Below are 18,093 nucleotides of genomic sequence, written 5' to 3' on the forward strand. Positions count from 1 at the left end.
AATGATTGTAAGGAAAGTAGACTTACCTTTTTGAATGACTGAACCATCTCCCCACTTTTTATTTGGAATAAATTGCCTATAATAGGAAAAGGAGTTGGTCCTGGAGGCAAATTTCCTTTTCTATACATTTTTCTCCCTATGGATTGGATAAGAATGCAGCAAATACATACAGCAATAAAAGCAAAGACTACACTAAGATCCATGGTGGAAGGTTGATTATCATGAAACTGTTCTCCTCTGTATATTTTGAACTTTCTGGATTTAAAGGTGAGATCAGATTGCCTCAAGCATGCCCAAATATGCAACATTTAAGTTAAATGTTGATCACATTCCAGCAACAAGTTTCAACCCATTTTGTATAAGTTCTCCAGTGAGAAAGAAGCTATAACTTTCCAACCTGTGCCAACAGGCTGCTGTTGTTCATTAAAAATAAAGGAAAGCTCCTTATATTGCTACTAAACCCAAAATAATTCTTTCATTTAAAACAGAATTGACCCTTCTGGTTCATTGAACCTTTTATTCCAATAATATCAAAATGGTTTTGGTGCAATTAATATTCATTTAGACCTGAATAAGGAGATGGGGCAGGGACTTAGATTCAGTGTAAACCATTAAAGTCATCCTTTTCAGGAAATTAATGATCATTCTTGTTTTGGAGAATCCATTGGCACAAATGTAGTCTATGCTTTCTAGGGATATCCCTCACAGTGTGTGCAAAGATGTTGTTTGGAGAATCAGTATACGTCAATATTTCTAATAAGTTAATTAAGTTAATAAACTGAATGTGAAGCTCTCGAATTCCAAACTAAGGGGGTCATTTATCAAATTGCTATATGGCGTTTTCACATGCGTTAAGGCATTTTCTCATGTGAAAACAACATAACGCATGGTGCGATGTAAATTTGGAAAAGGGGAGGAGTTCTGGCTTCACAAAGCCATATTGCACAGCTTTAATGTGGATTTTAACTATACATTTTCATTTGTGTTAAGCTGTGTGATATGGCTTTATTGCACTTTGTGATATTTTTGCAAATAGCATTTTCAGTTGCTAAGGGAGAGAGAACCTAGCACAGGGGGGAGAGAGAGAGTAGCTATAGTGCCCTTTTAGTAGCTAGCTATTTATATCTCTATAGGAGGCCCACTGAGCTGCTCGAGATGAGGTTTAGGTAGTAGTGTAGGGGTTAGGGGCCACTTTTACATGCAGAGTGAGACGTACGAACAGAACAGTGCACTCTTGTGAAGATCTGATGACCATTGGAGTGAGGAAACTCACCCAAAGATGAGATTTGTGCAATGTTCTCTCAACTTAGCTTGATGGACTAGAGATGTGAATCGGAACCAGAATCGGTTCGGATTCCGGTTCCGATTCACATCATGTTTTTTTTTTCGTCCGGCCTGATTGCAGTTTTGTTTATCGGCTGCGCCCGAGCCGATAAACAAAAAACCCACCCCGACACTTTAAAACCCTTTAAAACTAATCTTTTAAAGATGGTGCCGGCCATCTATTGCATGCGATATTTAGTGCATTTTGATAAATCCAGGCCTAAGAGCCTTCTTTATCATGTATAGATTGTTTAACTTTTAGGTTATTAATGACAGATTACTATCTGTAAGGCTAGAGTGTATTATGGGTTATTGTACTATATGTCTTTGTTGATGCTTACTAACCATTATTAGAGATATACATTTGCTTGAAATTACTGTATGAAATGCAATGAAAGAGATAATTTTTCTTTCATTTATGGAGTCCCAAAAGAAATAGGGAATGCCCACGAATTTAAACAAAACTTTTTATTTTATTTGATAGTTTCCCATTCAAGTCTATGGCACTTTGAAAAGTGCTAAACTGAGAAAGCTCTAATGAGACTGATAACTACAGCAACAAACCAGTGTCTTTGTGAGGTAGCAGCAGGGTCAGAGCTGAGGTGGGAGAAGTAGGCAAGTTGACAAATGGAGGCCCAATCAAGGTGAAGCATTATTTTAACTAACCTATAGCTGGTATCTGGATCAAGTGACACTGACATCCTCTAACAGAAAAGACTGAGCATACTAAAAAAACCCAAACAAAAAACCCACCCTCCATTTGTTTCCTTGGATATTGTAGAGAATGCATATGATTTCAGAAGTTCTCATAGCATCAAAGAAAATATTTTAAAATGAATAAAAGAGTTTTAGCATTGGCAAAGGGTTTTTTTTCTGATTTTCACTGCTGCAGTCACAGTGTTCTATGACAGAGAAACAGAGGTATTGCTTTCTGTCTGTTCACTTGGCAGTGTAGTGGACTAGAAATACAAAAGCAGTGAACATAGATTTGTTTGTGTCTATCCATCTTTGCACATTTTAATACACTGATTTTTTTCAGACAGGTTGTAGTCAAGAGCAGTCCTGCCAGTCTTCTAGTTTATCTTTATGACAGTTTTCTTGTATGTACACAGAGGTCAGTATTATAGACACATATACTGTGCATAAAGCACTGATTAAGGAAGCCACAACAGGAGTGTGGATCACCATTGTACCTGGGGGGTGCAGAAAGTGCCAAAGTTGCTTTGGGAAGCACAGAGGCCGGGAGGCCCACCGGATTGGCCATCGCTGTATCTTGTAATTGAGAATGCAGTTCTTCTACTGAAGAGGCCAGCATCTATAAGGCTTGGTGAAGTTGTTTCACTGTGGCGGCCAGTCCTGGTAGGGCCCTGGAGGTGGGAGACTCTGCCAAGTCCATGGCCTTGGCAACCTGTTGCCCTTGGGGGTGGACCCTTGTCCTGGGGCAAGGATGGAATGGCTTCTGAAAGGGAACAGGAGGTAACTGGCCCCAGGGAGTGGAGCACTGAAGGAGACAGAGGCTAGGTAGAGCTTCACCACTGGAAGCCCGAGGTCCCCCCGGGAGGAGCCCGTAGGGACCCAGGCCACTTGGACTTAGGTGGGCCTCGCAGGGTCTCCTGGGAGAGTGGAAGTCTGGCATGCCCACAGACACAAAAGGAGCGTGGTCGGGTTTGAGCTGGAGCAGGAAGAACCAGAACAGAGTTGGTGATGACAAGGTGAGGAACAGAGCCAGAATCTGGAGGCGAGGTAAGACAGGCGAAAGGTCAATGTCCATAGGTCAGTCTGAGGAGTGGTCACCGAAGCAAGGGTCAGATACCAGAGGTCAGATGTAGTCAGAGGCAAGCAGAGGTCTAGAAGCAGGCAGCAGACAGGCGAGCAGGTCTGGAACAGGCTGAGGTCCTTGAGGGAGGCAGCAGACAGGCGAACAGATCTGGAACAGGCTGAGGTCTTGAGACAGGAAGCAGACAGATGAGCAGGTCTGGAACAGGCTGGGGTCTTTGAGGCAGGCGGCAGACATATGAGCAGATCTGGAACAGGCTGGGGTCTTTGAGGCAGGCGGCAGACAGACGGATGAGTCAGGAACTAGCTGGGATCGTAGACAGGTGGCAGACAGGCAGGCAGGTCAGGAACAAGCCGAGGTCAGTACCAGAAGTCAGGGTACTACCTGGGAAGACAGATAGACAAATACAGGAACAGGCAGGACGCAGGAACAAGGATGCAGGAACAAGTCAGGAACGGAACAGGAACAGAAGGATCCTGGAACGAGACTAGGAACAAGCAGGAACAAGCATGGAGACAATCTAGCATACAAGCCGACCCGATTGCCAAGGCAAGGAAGTGAAGTCAGGAACTTCCTTATATTGTAGATCAATCAGGGCGCACCGCGGAACCCAGGCCCGCCCTCGGCCCTACAAGTATCGGGGCAGGCCATGCGTGTGCGCACGTATGGGAGTGGCTAGCATGGAGGAAGATGCCGGACCTCGGCATGAGGCCTGGCGCGCAGTGGAAGGCCTGGTGAGCACCACCGCGGGACGCTGGGGAGTAGCTGGGCTAGCAACTACCGTGAGGGAGGTTGTCCCAGGACATGCTGAGGAACTATGCAGGTGAGTGGTCCCGTGCGCGGGACAGCCACAGGCGGGGAGCATAACAATAGCAGGAAAGGAGAAGGTCTCGTGTTCTTTGGATTTATCTGACTCAGAGACATCCTTAGAAGTCAGTGGACCAGAGAATGCTATACAAATTAGAGGACTTGGAAAGAGGACCTCCTGTTCTCCCTAACCTCATTCAGTTATAGGAAAAGATCAGGAAATTCAGATACATAGACATACTTAATCTCCTTGATGAGAGGAAAAGAAGAAGAAAAGCTGGAAGAGAAAGGAAAGACCAGGACTGAAGTAGTTGGAATGGAGAAAGAACGTCCAGATATATTGTTAATTTGAATAGGGCACCCTTTGACTGGCTATCATGAATGGACAGGATGAACCTGGCCAACATAGTTCCAAATCCTGATACCATAACTGAGACATATAAAGATTATAAGTACTGACTTGGCTCAATTACAATGAGTGATTTAGGGACAAAATGGAATAAAATATGTAAATATCCAGCAAAAACCAATAAATTTAGTCTATAGTTTGACAAATGACCAATAAAGCACATGATGGGTGGTTTAGTGATTCCTTTTGTCAGTCCAATTATCCATGAGCCAGACGTGACTCATAATGGTGACATTCACATCTATTCTCATTTCAGCAGGTCCTGTTGCATTACTCAATTCTATAGTTTTAAGTGTTTTCCCCTTGTTTGCAACTAATCGCCGAACAGCAATATTCTGTAGAGAGTAACTGAGAAAGCCATTGTGAATCAAAAAATCCTCAAACGTCACTGAAAACCCCTTCCTTGGTGCAAATAGAAACAATGGAATCTTGATTATCAAGATAATATAGTAAATGTGATGCCACAATCATTTCAAAGAGTTTCACACAAAATTGTAGGATTCAATGCAAGAGATCCATATGTTTTGAAGTAATGAGAAATGTTCCTCAGCATGAGGTTCCCTGATGTGGTGCAACAAAAATTGGGCATCGATCAAGGTATACATCACACAGTCGGGCCTTATCAGAAGTTCCTATTCTATTGTCAAAACTCACAGTTCTGCTAAAAAAGGGAACATGACAAGTAGGTTAAGGGTAGCAACCTGAATGGACTGGTAGTTATTACCCTTAACAGAAGGCATAGAGGGTAACTTTCAAGTTAACTATCATTCACAGAAAGCATGCAGAGTAATCTATATGGAGTGGCAGCAACTACCCTAAACAACTTGCTGAGCAGACTGGATGAACAAATTGGGTCTTTATCAGCCATTGTTACTATATTACTATATTTGTACCAAAATAGGCAATTAATCAATGATTTCTTGTGCCTGGAATTGTGTTTCATGCAGTTCTCTTCTTTGACAAAGCTTTATTCCTGGTAATGGGCTGCTGTCATCAGCGCTGGTGCAAGGATCTCCAGCTGCCATAGTAGTAAAGTCACTGTGTCAAGTGCCTCTCTCTCTCTCCCAACTCCCAGAATTGCATACCTTGCCCAGCCATATCGCACACCTGATCTCTTCCATGTGACTCCTTCACACTTTTTTAAAATGATGCCCTCGGATCCATCTTTGGCACTCCACTCAATTATGGTGCCATAGGCAACTGGCTAGTCCCAGCTAATATGCCGGATCTGATTGTCATAAGAACATAAGATATGCTATGCTGGGTCAGACTAAAGGCCCATCAAGCCCAGTATCCTGTTTCCAACAGTGGCCAGTCCAAGTCATTATGATTTTATTGGCTAAAGACAAAACTGAGTCTGTTTTTTTAAATCCCAGTTCATTTAGTCTAGGGACTGTAGGTTTTATTATGAGTTGTTTAAGTGCTCATTCACTCAGATTAATTTTGCAAACCCTATGCAACGGCAAGAGACTGAATGAATTATAGATCATTCTTTTGTTTTCTGGGAAGGTAAGCAGGTACCCTTAAGACCATATGCTGTTCAGTGTGACATGGCAACAAGGAGAATCCAGAATTGTTGGATTGACAGAGACAAATGTATTGTGAGCATCTTGCCCTCTTCTTCAAGCATGAATTGAAGAGAAGACACTATAGTTATAATTAAGAGGGTGGTAACAACCTAAAGCCCTTGTTTTATCTGCAATTAATTAAGCTGATCAAGTGTGATTTTTCTACTTTAGCTGGTTGGGATCCTGAAGTTTGACATTGCCCTATGCAATCCAGAGGCATAAAAAATTGTTGAACAATGATTTGAAAAAGATGAATCATAGAAAGGCCTTTGGGTTGCATGCCTTGGCTGAAGACAAATTCACCATAGTTGAGCAACTGCAGAATGCACATGTTCGAACAGAAATAATGAGGTCCATTTTTCTGGACAAGATTTATTCAACAACTCCATTCAGGAGGTGCTATAAACAATGTTTAAGTAATTTTGATGTTGTTTTCTTTTCAGGAGATTGTGACAAGCCTCTGACTGCCACATGTCTGTGGAGAGGATACTGAAATTGTGAACTGGGATGGTTGAAAGTCAGAAGCAATCAGGTGATCCTCCTATTATCTTGTGGGAAGACAGCAAGGAGGACAGGGTTCACTAGCTGGGATGTGCCATTGTTTGCTGATTGGTGAGCAACTAGCGTGATAACAAGGGACATCATAGACTATAGGATATGTGTTAGGATCAGCTGAATCAGAAAAAGGCAGGTTAGTATACACAGCAGGTGTCTGAATGGTAGCAGAAATGATGGCAGCCTAGCTGGTCCTATGGTAGGCAATATAAAGAAGAACTCAGATGGCACTTCTGGTCCATGGTAGGCAGACAAGCTTCCTGAAGAATGGTGACTGACTGTCTAATGTGGAAACTTCAATACAGTGGTTAATGTTTGTTAATGAAAACTACAGGCTTTTATTTCTCTAAAATGATATTTGTGCTCTTATTGAGAAGTTATATTTAGATGAAATGAAAAGAATGGAATAGAAGGATCAGAAGGATATCACAGCTGCCTGTTATGAAATGCCAACTTCATTACTGCATGTGTTATTGTAGATATTTTCTTCTAAATGGAAATTTTTGTCAATAGTCTAACCCAATTTAATTATAATAAGCCATCAATCTGTTTTTTAGCTTATACAATGTTCTAAATTTCACATTAAGATTTCCAACTAGCTACAGCTCATGACAACAAAGGACCATGTTATGACTTGGGAGGTGGACCCTCGGTCTGGCGATGAACGTGCACCTAGGTTCACGAGAAGTGGAAGATGGAAATCTGGATACAGGTGCCTCCTGCAGGTCGTGTGGTCCAGATAGCTGGCGCCTCCAGCAGGTCATGGGATCAGGAGCTGGCACCTCCAGCAGGTCGTGGGATCGGAAGCAGAGCTGGCGCCTCCAACAGGTCGAGGGATCAGAAGCTGGCGCCTCCAGCAGGTCGTGGGATCAGAAGCTGGCGCCTCCAGCAGGTCGTGGGATCAGAAGCAGAGCTGGCGCCTCCAGCAGGTCGAGGGATCAGAAGCTGGCGCCTCCAGCAGGTCGTGGGATCAGAAGCTGAGCTGGTGCCTCCAGCAGGTTGAGGAATCGGTATGCACAGTCCAGAAATCAGTGCCAAGGGAAACTCCACAGCCGGTCCAGAAGTCCAGTACCAAAGAATATTCCGCAGCCAGTCCAGGGGTCGAGAGCCAGAAGAATACACCGCAGCCAGTTCAGGGATTGAGAGCCAGAGAATACAACGCAGCCAGTACAGGAATCAAGCACGGAGGATCAAACGCAGGAACAGAACTCAGGAACAAACCACGAGAGCCAAGAAGCCAAGGCAAGGTCTGGGGCTCCAGACCTTGCCTTAAATAATCTAAACCCCATGGGAGCCCACAGGAAGATGTCCAGTCATTTCCTGTCGTGGCCCCTTTAATAATCAGCTTCTGCCACGCGCGCGGCCCTAAGGAACTCGGCAGGGGCGGAGCCAATGGAACAGGAGAATGGCCGACGCCGCGGTCATGTTGCTAGCAGCAGGAATCGCCGTGGGACGAGCCCGTCGACGCCGGAGAAGTCATCGTGAGCGGGGCGGTCTGCCGCGCCGGTGAGTTCTTGGCCCCGGTTGCGGCTTGCCGCCGCCGGTGGCCATAACAGACCAAACCTGTTTTTATGAACTCTAAGCTCAGTACAGTTTCTTAATCTAATTACTAGCCCTCAGGGCTTCTACTACATATGTAAAATGGGTCATTTAAAAAATGCTTTGCACAGTACCAGTATGAGAATTTTACTAGACTGTCCACAACAAATATTCAGATATCAAACCAAGTACAACATTTTATGATAGCTGGAAAAGCATCATTGTGATTAAATATCATCTTACATTTACTGAAATAAAAGAAGTCAATATTTAAAATCCATTTAGATGGATAACTTACAAGTTATCAGCCTAAATGGCAAATATGGCATATTCAGCCACTTAACTGGCTGAATTATAACCTAATATATCAAGAAAAAACCACCACAAATTACAGCGATCCTCAATAATTAGGCGTTGATCAAGAGTAACTCTATCGCTGGACCCGCTTTAAAATTCATTTTGAGTCTCAAAGCTTGTATTGTATTTATTCCGTAAATAAGTTCAATGTCTACAGTGCCACAGAAGAATCTGATTTTTCATTTGGACTTTTATTAAAAAATTCTAGCTTCAAAAAAAAGCCCACACGGAGGAGGAGGCAGGTTGATGATTATAACCAATCACATATTGGTGCGGGGACACCTACACTGTATATGAAACCTCCCTCCCACTCCATAAATATATTTTTCAGTTTTTGAAAATTTTTCTCTTTGGAAATCACATAGCTCCACAGAGTGTAGGTGCATGAAGGTTATTGTCAAAAAATGAATTATAACCTAGCCAGATATATCTGATATTTGACTGGTTTGCCAGATATATCAAGCCCTCCCCAGAATGCCCCTGAAACGCAAGTGATTTATCTGGCTAACCTAGCTGTAGCTAGGTTATCTAGGTTGTCCTATCCAGCAATGTAGTCTATGTCATCATCTGCCCGTGCCCCCAGTTATATATCGGTCGCACCTCAAGACCAGTCAAGGTGAGACTGGGAGAACACAAGTCCAGATTCAATACAGCGAAAATGACAGCGCCAATGGTGCAACATCTGACAGATAAGGGACACATCATAGCAGATCTCAAATGGACGGTACTGGAACATTTGGACGCCCCATCCAGGGGCGGGGATATCAAAGCACTACTCAATCAACGTGAAGCTTTTTGGATTTTCACTTTAGCCACCGCGGCCCCGCGGGGCATGAATGACGATCTAAATTGGAATATGTTGTTGTAAAATTCCATCCCATCTCCAGTACACCAGCCCACGGGACCTGTTGGCACTAAGTGCGTTCTGGTAATGGACCTGACCGCACGGTCAAACAACTGTTTAATATGGCATATTGATGCTGTTCTATGTGAGCATCAGTCTAGAGAATATGGATGGACTCAAACACACTCGTTTTTGAACCAATTGACGGCATTACACCGGTGAGCAAGTCTGACAGCCAGCTTACGTCACCACGCTAGTAAGCCATCCAGACAGGAGCTCTCTATCAGGTCGTAATCCAGCATATTAATCCTCTATCACGCCGGCATTATCACGTCATCAAGTTTGTACACGGCCATTGGTTACAACTTACTCTTCCAGCTGCATATATAAAGGGTCAGTTTAGAAGACATAATTACTCTTCCGGTGACGGAGTGAGAGTCACTCCGCCAAGAGTCGTACACCTCAAGTTCACCAGAGGCTTGCATTGAACGGAGTTCATCCAGATTCCCAGCAAGTTGGCAGCTCTACAATGTTTCACACCCCTGAGGAAAGACTAACAGTCTGAAACACGGATCGACTGTGTCGGGACCTTTGTTGGAAATTGGACAGCGTATACCAACATCACAAAGGGAAGTCTGAACTTTACTCCATAATAGCTTAAAAGCAGAGCATTTTCAGCTCTTTAAATTTAGCACTGTTATGGCTTTATAAACAAGTTTTACGTTTATCTCACGGAAGAGCTCACATAGGTGAAAGAAAAAAGCCTTTTATAGCAAAAAAATTTTACACAGGAGGAGGGGGTTAGTTAATGATTATACCACCACACAACCGTGGTGCCGAGACACCAATGAGTTTATATGAAACTTCCCCTCTACTCCTTAATAATTTTTAAAATCATTACACAAAAAATTTATTAACACTGGCATACACCGAATACAGAGCAGGTGTCATAAATTGTCATTAAACATTAGTTTCAACAAATCATTCACAAGTAGGCATTTAAGTTTTCAATATTTTTACATCCCAGCGATCGAGCAGCAGCTCCTGATTGATTGATTGTAACCTAGCTGAATGTCAGATATATTCAGCTAGATTAGCTGGATTACTTTAGACCTGCTTCTAAGCAGGCCTAAAGAGTATCCTACTTTGTATGGCCAGATAACGTGCTACTTAACCAGATATCTTTAAAGGTATCTGGCTAAGTAACACTAATCTATATAAATAAAAATGTTAAATAGTTTGTACGTCATCGCTAATCTCGCCAACCACTTAACCGAATGCATTCAAATTTGCACACAACATTCACTTCCCATACGGGAAGGATCTTATACACTTACATTACATATAGGTCACACCTGTGACAGATAATACACGTTTAAAAATTGCTTATACAAAACAGCGACATCTGGTGGCCGTCAGCACAAGCGCAACCTCTTACACCTTTCACACACACTCACACCCCACACCCCACCCCCACACAGGGCTATTGTCTTTCATTCACACTCCCTCATAACACATAGAAATCCTCATCAATCCACCACACACCCCCACCCACACGCCTGCCAATGTCACTTACTTCACCCACCCTCCCAAAACACACCAAAACACGAATTCCTGGCTGCTACATTGGGAAGCCACGCATTTCACACACCCTCCGAATTTAAATTAAAGTACCCTCTTCCACCCACCCACGCACTGCACTCAGATCACACACTACACCTGATACAAGTCCGTGCTTCTCCGCCGGCACCACAGGAACGGTCCGGGACACATCGCATTCAATAGGGCCGTCGGATGCCAGCAACCAAAATGGCGCCGGCAGACCTTGCCCTTACTATGATATACGGAGACAACAATGACGTCGGTACACCATGTGACATAGTAAGGGCAACAGCCCGTCGGCGCCATATCCTCAGCGGACATTTGCCCTTACTAAGTCAGGAATCATGACGCACCACTTTCACCGGTGAAGTTTTGTGACATGGCAGCCGGCAGAACAAACCCTAGCACACACCCTCGCCACCGGCTGGCAGTTTACACAGGTAGCCAGGGAGGAGCACGGTGGGGGACCGTTCTCATTTTCCGCTGCGTGTTTTTCACAGAGGGGGGCCACTGATTCTCCACATCTCCCGAGAGGGGGGCTGTAGCGTGGGTTGCTCTATTTCACTGGGTTGGGGGGGGGGGCAGGAAGGCGTGCTTGCAGATTTAAACTATTCTTTGCTGGTGCTGTTCATTTGGGGTAAAAAAAAAACAAAACAAAACACAAACTGTAACCTTTAATGCTCTGTTCTGGTTTTTCAACTTAACCAGGCTCAGCTACTGCACCAATTGCTTTCAAATTTGGACACAACCTTGCTTTCACTTTCGGTAAGGTTCTTCTCTATCTAGATTACATAGATGTCACACGGTTACAGAAAAAAACATGTTTTTATATGTGTGTGGGGAAAACAGCGACATCTGTTGGACAGACATGCAACACACGCTATCTACCTTGGGAAATGAAGCTGCTGTACTGCGCATGCGCGGGCGGGAGCGCACATCGGGCACAGCGGGACCAACATGGTGCTGGGAGGGGCAGCAGCGGTGCACATCGCGCATAGCGGGACCAACATGGCGCTGAGAGGAGCAGCAGCGGCAGACCGGCGGCAATATCGGATATGGTGGTGTCGGCCGGCCGAAATTTGACACCTGGGAGGAGCTGCGGCAGCAATCTGGTACAGCTCGCATGCACGATAGGGAGGGATCCTCGCTGACCTCGCGCCTTCGGGAGCGGGCCACACAATACCGCACAAGAGGGAGAGGGACGGGGGGGGGGGGGGCAGCTGGGAGGGCATTGCGAGCCGGAGGGGATCAGAATCAGGGAAGGAATTTGAGAGAGGGTGCGGTGTCACTGACTGACAAAAGGGTAGGGAGTAGGCGGGGAGAAGTGACAGTGAGGGGAGGGTGAATGAAGGGGGCAGTGAGTGTCAGTGGAGAGAGACAGAGGGGAGAGGTGAGTGTGAGGGGTGAGAGTTGGAGTGGAGACAGGGGAGTGAAGGGGGGTTAGTGACCGAAGGGGGAGGGGTGAGTGTGAGGGGAGAGAGCTGGAGTGGGGACAGGGGAGGAAAGGGGGGGTGAGTGACCAAGGGGGAGGACGATGTGTGACTGAGGTAAATGAGCAAGGGGAAGGGGGGAGGGGGGGGAAAGAACCTGACTCTGCCACTGCAATGCGTGGCCGGGCACAGCTAGTATTAAATGAAAACCAAAAATAAAAAACTCTGCCAGCAGGCCATTCCCTCTCTCCCCCCCCCCAAAAAAAAAAAATCTAATAAAGGCCCTGTTGGGCTATGCCCACCTCATCCCCCAAAATGTTAAATTGTTCCTGAGACTCCCTGTCACCCTATTTTTCTAATTCCCAATTCAGGCTGGCCCCTTCCTTTCTCTCCCACCCCCAAGCAATGATTTAAAAAGTCATAGTGTCACCCACTTCTTCCACTACCCTCCCAACCCCCTCCCTGATACCATAGTTTTGCTTGCCAGGAGCAAGGGACCCTCCGCCCTGCTCTCAGTGCCTCCGTGCTGCTCTTAGAGATAACTTGTGAGTTATTCATCTAAATGGCTTTTACTATTGAACTCAAAGTTTTCCTACTTGTAAGAGAAGAACCTGTTATCGATGATGAGTCCCCAAGTTACAATTAGGCCACTGTGCAGCAGGAGGGGGGAAGGCCTGGGCTCTGGGCTGTCAACTCTGGTGCAGGCATGAGGCATAGAGAGAGACAGCGACAAATGAGCTCCAACATGAGAAGAGCAAGCAGAAGAAGGAAAAGATGAGAAGGGCCAAGAGGAACTGATACCTAAGAATGAGCTCTTAATTACTTTTGATGATCCATGGTCTCCAGCTGCTTCCAGATGTGCAGAAAGAAGACATAATCCACCACTGAACAGCCAGTGAAGCATCCTGTATCCACTGCAGATTCATCCTTAAAACCATGTGAAGAAAGGACCATGAGCCAGAATGACCGGATAGCACAAGGGTGGGGGTTTTCAGGAAGAACTGCACAGCGTTAGGAATGATTTGGAGTTCATTCTGTAACAGATGGTTTCAGTGTAAAGTCATGAATCCCTCGTCTCCCCCCTCCTGCACTCTCAGCAACACTACTGCAAGATGCCTTAGCCCCTGCTGAGCTTGTTGCTGCCTACTGTGAGCACAGCTGTAGAGTGGGCTGTATCAGGGAGCCAATGTCAGCTGGAAGAAAGAATGAATAAGCATGGAAATACTGATGAGGCATGCAATCTCTACTCAGTGTCTGCAGGTACAGCTAGCCAAAATGGAGGGGCATGCCATCTATTTTGCTAGAGACATCTGGACTAGCACAAATGCTTTGCATGTCTGCCTCTCTTTCTGATGGCACTTTGGGTCCGTTGGCCAAGGCAAAGGCAGACAACAGCTCTAGCAGGGACAGAACAGTATGGATCATAATTATACCTTGATCCATATCTTTATGGTAACAAGGATGATGATGATGGACTGGCAGCTAGGCTGGAGTGACATAACTGTTGTTCCTGTTTTGTTTTGTTTTTGTTACAGATCATGGTATAACACAAAAAAAGGCAGTAGAAAATGGGGGCTGTCAGGCATTTCTTTTGAGGTAAGGGAGGGGGAGGGGGGCTACCCTAGATTACCATGGACTTACTTTTTTTTGGAAGTGGGCCGGGGGGAGTGGGGATTGTGGGGACACCTGGGGGTGGGGGGCAATACTGCCATGGGGGTATCTTTGGTTAGGGGAGAGGGGTTTAATGCAATGGGCGAGTTGATTAGGGTGGGGGCATCACCACATGCTTTTAAATTCCTTTCTTTTCACATTTTTTTATTGCTGGGCCACCTCAACAAGCAGCCCTGAAGTGGGTGGGGGTCCACCAAGACCTACAGGAGGGACTTAGTCACTTTACAGAGGTTTAATCTGGGGCCATAGGCCCTTTAAAGGGATGGTGACCTGGCTGTGGTGGGCACCATTGTGCGCGTAGACCCTATTTCATGGAGCAACTTTTAATTGTGCATGTCTTCCATGATAAAAATAAAAGCACGTGGCAAGATCATCATGATATTTTATCTGCAGGAAATATCTCAGGAACAGTTGTCCATGATATTTTTCCCCCTCCAACAATAAAATATCATGGTTTAGTAAATGACACCCATAGATAGGTTCTGTCGCAATATTTTTTTAAAGGGAAATTGAAGCATTCACTCAGTAGGCAATAAGTGTTGCTCCTATCCTGAGAGATATTGGAAAACTCTTTATTGGCTACCTCATCAAAGTGTTCCCATAATCTTAAAGACTCAGTTACAAAGACTGTAGCTGTAACCTGTTGTTGTGTATTAAAACATGGAAAACTGCTGAATCTTGTTTTAAAACTAGCTAAAATTATTGGGACTATGGCAAGGTTTCTTTTTATCTCTATCAATGTGAATCAATTCCTGATGCCGATTAGGGGCATCTTGAATTTGCAGCATGAAAAATGTTTTTTGATCACATCCACCTTCTGTCTAAATACCCTCAGATTTTCTAAATAATCTTATTGGTCATTTTCTGATCCAGATTTGCACCACCTGTGTTCTGTGCATATTAGCTGCATTTTGGCAACCATCAGCTTGGAGCTAAATGAAGGGGCCTTGTATCCCCTATAAATAATCTTCTGCTTATTCAGGTCAATGGGCGGGAACTGTCTCCAGATGTTCATGGCTCATCAGGATATTCCACACTATTTTCAGTAAGTCTTTGGATCCAAGCCACCGCCTCTTCAACCTAACTGGTGATGTCTTGTCACACGGGGTAATATGAGGAGCGAGCACCTTAACATCAATCAGACCAGGAAACTTTAGTAACCATGTAACTGAAGGAGTCATGTATTTGAGAGCAATTTTTCACAAAAATGAGATTCAATGTATGCCCATGTTTATGGATTGTCCCTTGAATATCATGTACCCACCCAGAATCAGACATAGTATGAAGAATCAGCTCACAGATTTCCAGTAATGGTAAGTGCAAGTTAAAATCACTTAGGACCAGAAAATCTTTCATATATGCATCAAAGGGCATAAACACGTCATATAGGATAGAAGGATATGTGTTCAAAAATCAAGAGGGGGGGGTGGTAATAAACTAGGCAAATTCCCTAGTCAGAATTAGATTTTGCTAAAACTTCAAGATAATTAACTACCAACCATCAAGGGAACTCCCTGATGTGTGGTGATGTGCGGTCAATATTAGAGGTGTGAATCGTGTAATCGATCGTCTTAACGATCGATTTTGGCTGGGGGGGAGGGAAATCTGATCGTCGAGTTTTTTTTTTCTAAAAATCGTTAAAAATCGTAAATCGGGGGAGGGCGTGAAAACTGGCACACCAAAAAAACCCTAAAACCCACCCGAACCTTTAAAACAAATCCCCCACCCTCCCGAACCCCCCCCCCAAATGTTTTAAATTACCTGGGGTCCAGTGGGGGGGTCCTGACGTGATCTCCTCCCGCTCTCTAGCCACCGCTGCGTTGAGAAATGGCGCCGGTGGCCCTTTGCCCTTATCATGTGACAGGGCAAAGGTAGCGCCGGCGCCATTTTGTTTCCTGGCTCCCGACGTCACGCATGCGGGAGATCGCCCCTGGACCCCCGCTGGACCCCCAAGGACTTTTGTCCGTATGACATAGTGAGGGCAAAGGTAGCGCCGGCGCCATTTTGAAGATTGGCAATACGGCCCGCGTGCAGGAGGTCACTCCCGGACCCCCGCTGGACTTTTGGCAAGTCTTGTGGGGGTCAGGAGGCCCCCCCAAGCTGGCCAAAAGTCCCTGGGGGTCCAGCGGGGGTCTGGGGGCGATCTTCCCACATGCGTGATGTCGGGAGCCAGGAAACAAAATGGCGCCGGCGCTACCTTTGCCCTGTCACATGATAAGGGCAAAGGGCCACCGGTGCCATTTCTCAACGCAGCGGTGGCCAGAGAGCGGGAGGAGATCCCATCGGGACCCCCCACTGGATGAACTACTGACGCTTCTATGAGGTCGAAGCCGCCTGCCCGGTTACCTCAGATATAGTGACCGCACATCAGCACACATCAGGGAGTTCCCTTGATGGTTGGTAATTAATGATCTTTTCAGAAGGGAACAGAGGTCTGGTTGTTGTCCAGTGAAAACTTCAAGATAAGCAGCAGAGTCGATCTTATAGGTCAGTATGTTGAATGATCTCCTAGCTGCAACGAGCAGACCTCCACCCCTTCTATCTAATCTGTTTTCAGTAAATAGCTCATGTCCTGTCACAAAAAAGCTACTTCAAATAAACAGTGACAGTATCACAATATCATGACTTTGTGATGCAGAAAAAAATCAGTATGTTTTTACATTCAGAATATCAGCTGTAACTGGTATGTGTTTTCATTATTGCTTGAGCATTCATTAAAATCATGTTCAAGGGTGTACAGGACTGTTGGTCAAAAACTCCCTCTCTCTCTTTATCTGTATTAGTGTCTGGTTAATTGGGTCCATGAAACAATGAAGTCTTCCAGGAATATCTGCATAATGGCCTCATCCTAAACTCACCAAATAGGCTCATTTATCTTACTTTCCAAAAAAAAAAAACCAAAAAGAAAAAACCATAAGAACTCAACCAAATGTATGGCTCAATCATGGAATCAGGGAACATAACACACCTGAGGGGTATACCCATAGGAATGCATAAAGGAGCACACAAAGGAGCATGCTCCTTTGTCACATTGCTTCATGTGCACAACACATATACATTACATGCCAGCCCAGATCATAATGTTCACAGCGATGAGGAGTTGTCAACAATGCCAACATGGGAACAGCTCACAGTGGAGTTCAGAAAGCTTGCCTGGAGGAGATAGACAGAAAAGCTAAAAACAGCAGGCAAGGCACAATTTCCAAAACAGTGCCCACCTGACCTTGTCCCAGTCACATGACTAGGGCAAGGTCTGGACTCCAGATCACTGCCACGCAGCCAAGGTTCAGTGGCTAGACTGGGGCAAAGTCCTGACGGCACACTTTTGGAAAATGGCACTGACTGGGCTCAGGGCTAAGGGGTACCCTGTGCCTTTCCAAGTACATGTTTTCTAGAGATGTGAATCAGGTGCCAGAATCGGTTCATTCCTTCATCAATGTGGTCCTCATCAGCCTCATATTAATCTAAGAAACAGTCCAGCAAAGATCTCTTTGTTTCACTCTTTATCGTAAGGGCTTCCTCAGGGACAATACATAATTCTATCGCTGTATCTGTACTTCAAATTATCTCCTACAATCAAGACATTAATTTTTACTTCTATACCACACAAACTGCTCACAATTTTCAAAATATTATTTAAATAAATGACCCATATCTCACCTAATCATATCACAATGTGGCTTTTTTAAAATTTGAATCAACAATATGCCTCGTTCAAATCCAATCTGTTACTTCATTTCTTCATACACAACCACTGCTTGTAATAGCGAACTTCAAGTACCACACTAATTCATATTCTTTACTTCAATTGAATTTATCTATAAATAAATAAATGAATTAATTACATTACATTAAAACTACAAACAACCAACCTTTACCGCTGCACCATATCCCGTTTCAGCTGCCGGAACTTCCAGACTCACTTGTAACTGGTACTGACATGCCATTCTACCGTTCACAAAACATCATCGCGCATTAGTTCCCTCGGTTCTTTTAAAATGAAACTAATCCGAATTCACCTGTGCTAATTCCCAATACCTAAATCCCCTATACAAAATTAAACAATATCTCCATGAACTGCAAACTAAATGTTATTCATTGTTTATTTCTGCCTATATCACACTGATAGCTCATCAATAATCAGAAACTTTAGTAGCCCTACATGAAAATATTTAGAGCCTAATTTCTAACTCACCAACCGGGGCCGGCCA

General features: G+C 44.7%; 1 protein-coding gene across 1 annotated transcript in view; it reads right to left on the minus strand.

The window, feature by feature from the left end:
• LOC115084911 (cytochrome P450 2G1-like) overlaps positions 1 to 242 on the minus strand; it is a 94,262-nt gene extending 94,020 nt beyond the window's left edge. The window contains exon 1 of the mRNA XM_029590324.1: positions 27 to 242. Coding sequence (XP_029446184.1) covers positions 27 to 203 — 177 coding nt within the window. The 5' untranslated portion in view covers positions 204 to 242. The remainder of the gene's footprint in view (positions 1 to 26) is intronic.
• Between the last annotated feature and the right edge of the window lie 17,851 nt (positions 243 to 18,093).

Source organism: Rhinatrema bivittatum, chromosome 2 (assembly GCF_901001135.1).
Source record: "Rhinatrema bivittatum chromosome 2, aRhiBiv1.1, whole genome shotgun sequence".
In the NCBI taxonomy this organism is placed as follows: Eukaryota; Metazoa; Chordata; class Amphibia; order Gymnophiona; family Rhinatrematidae; genus Rhinatrema; species Rhinatrema bivittatum.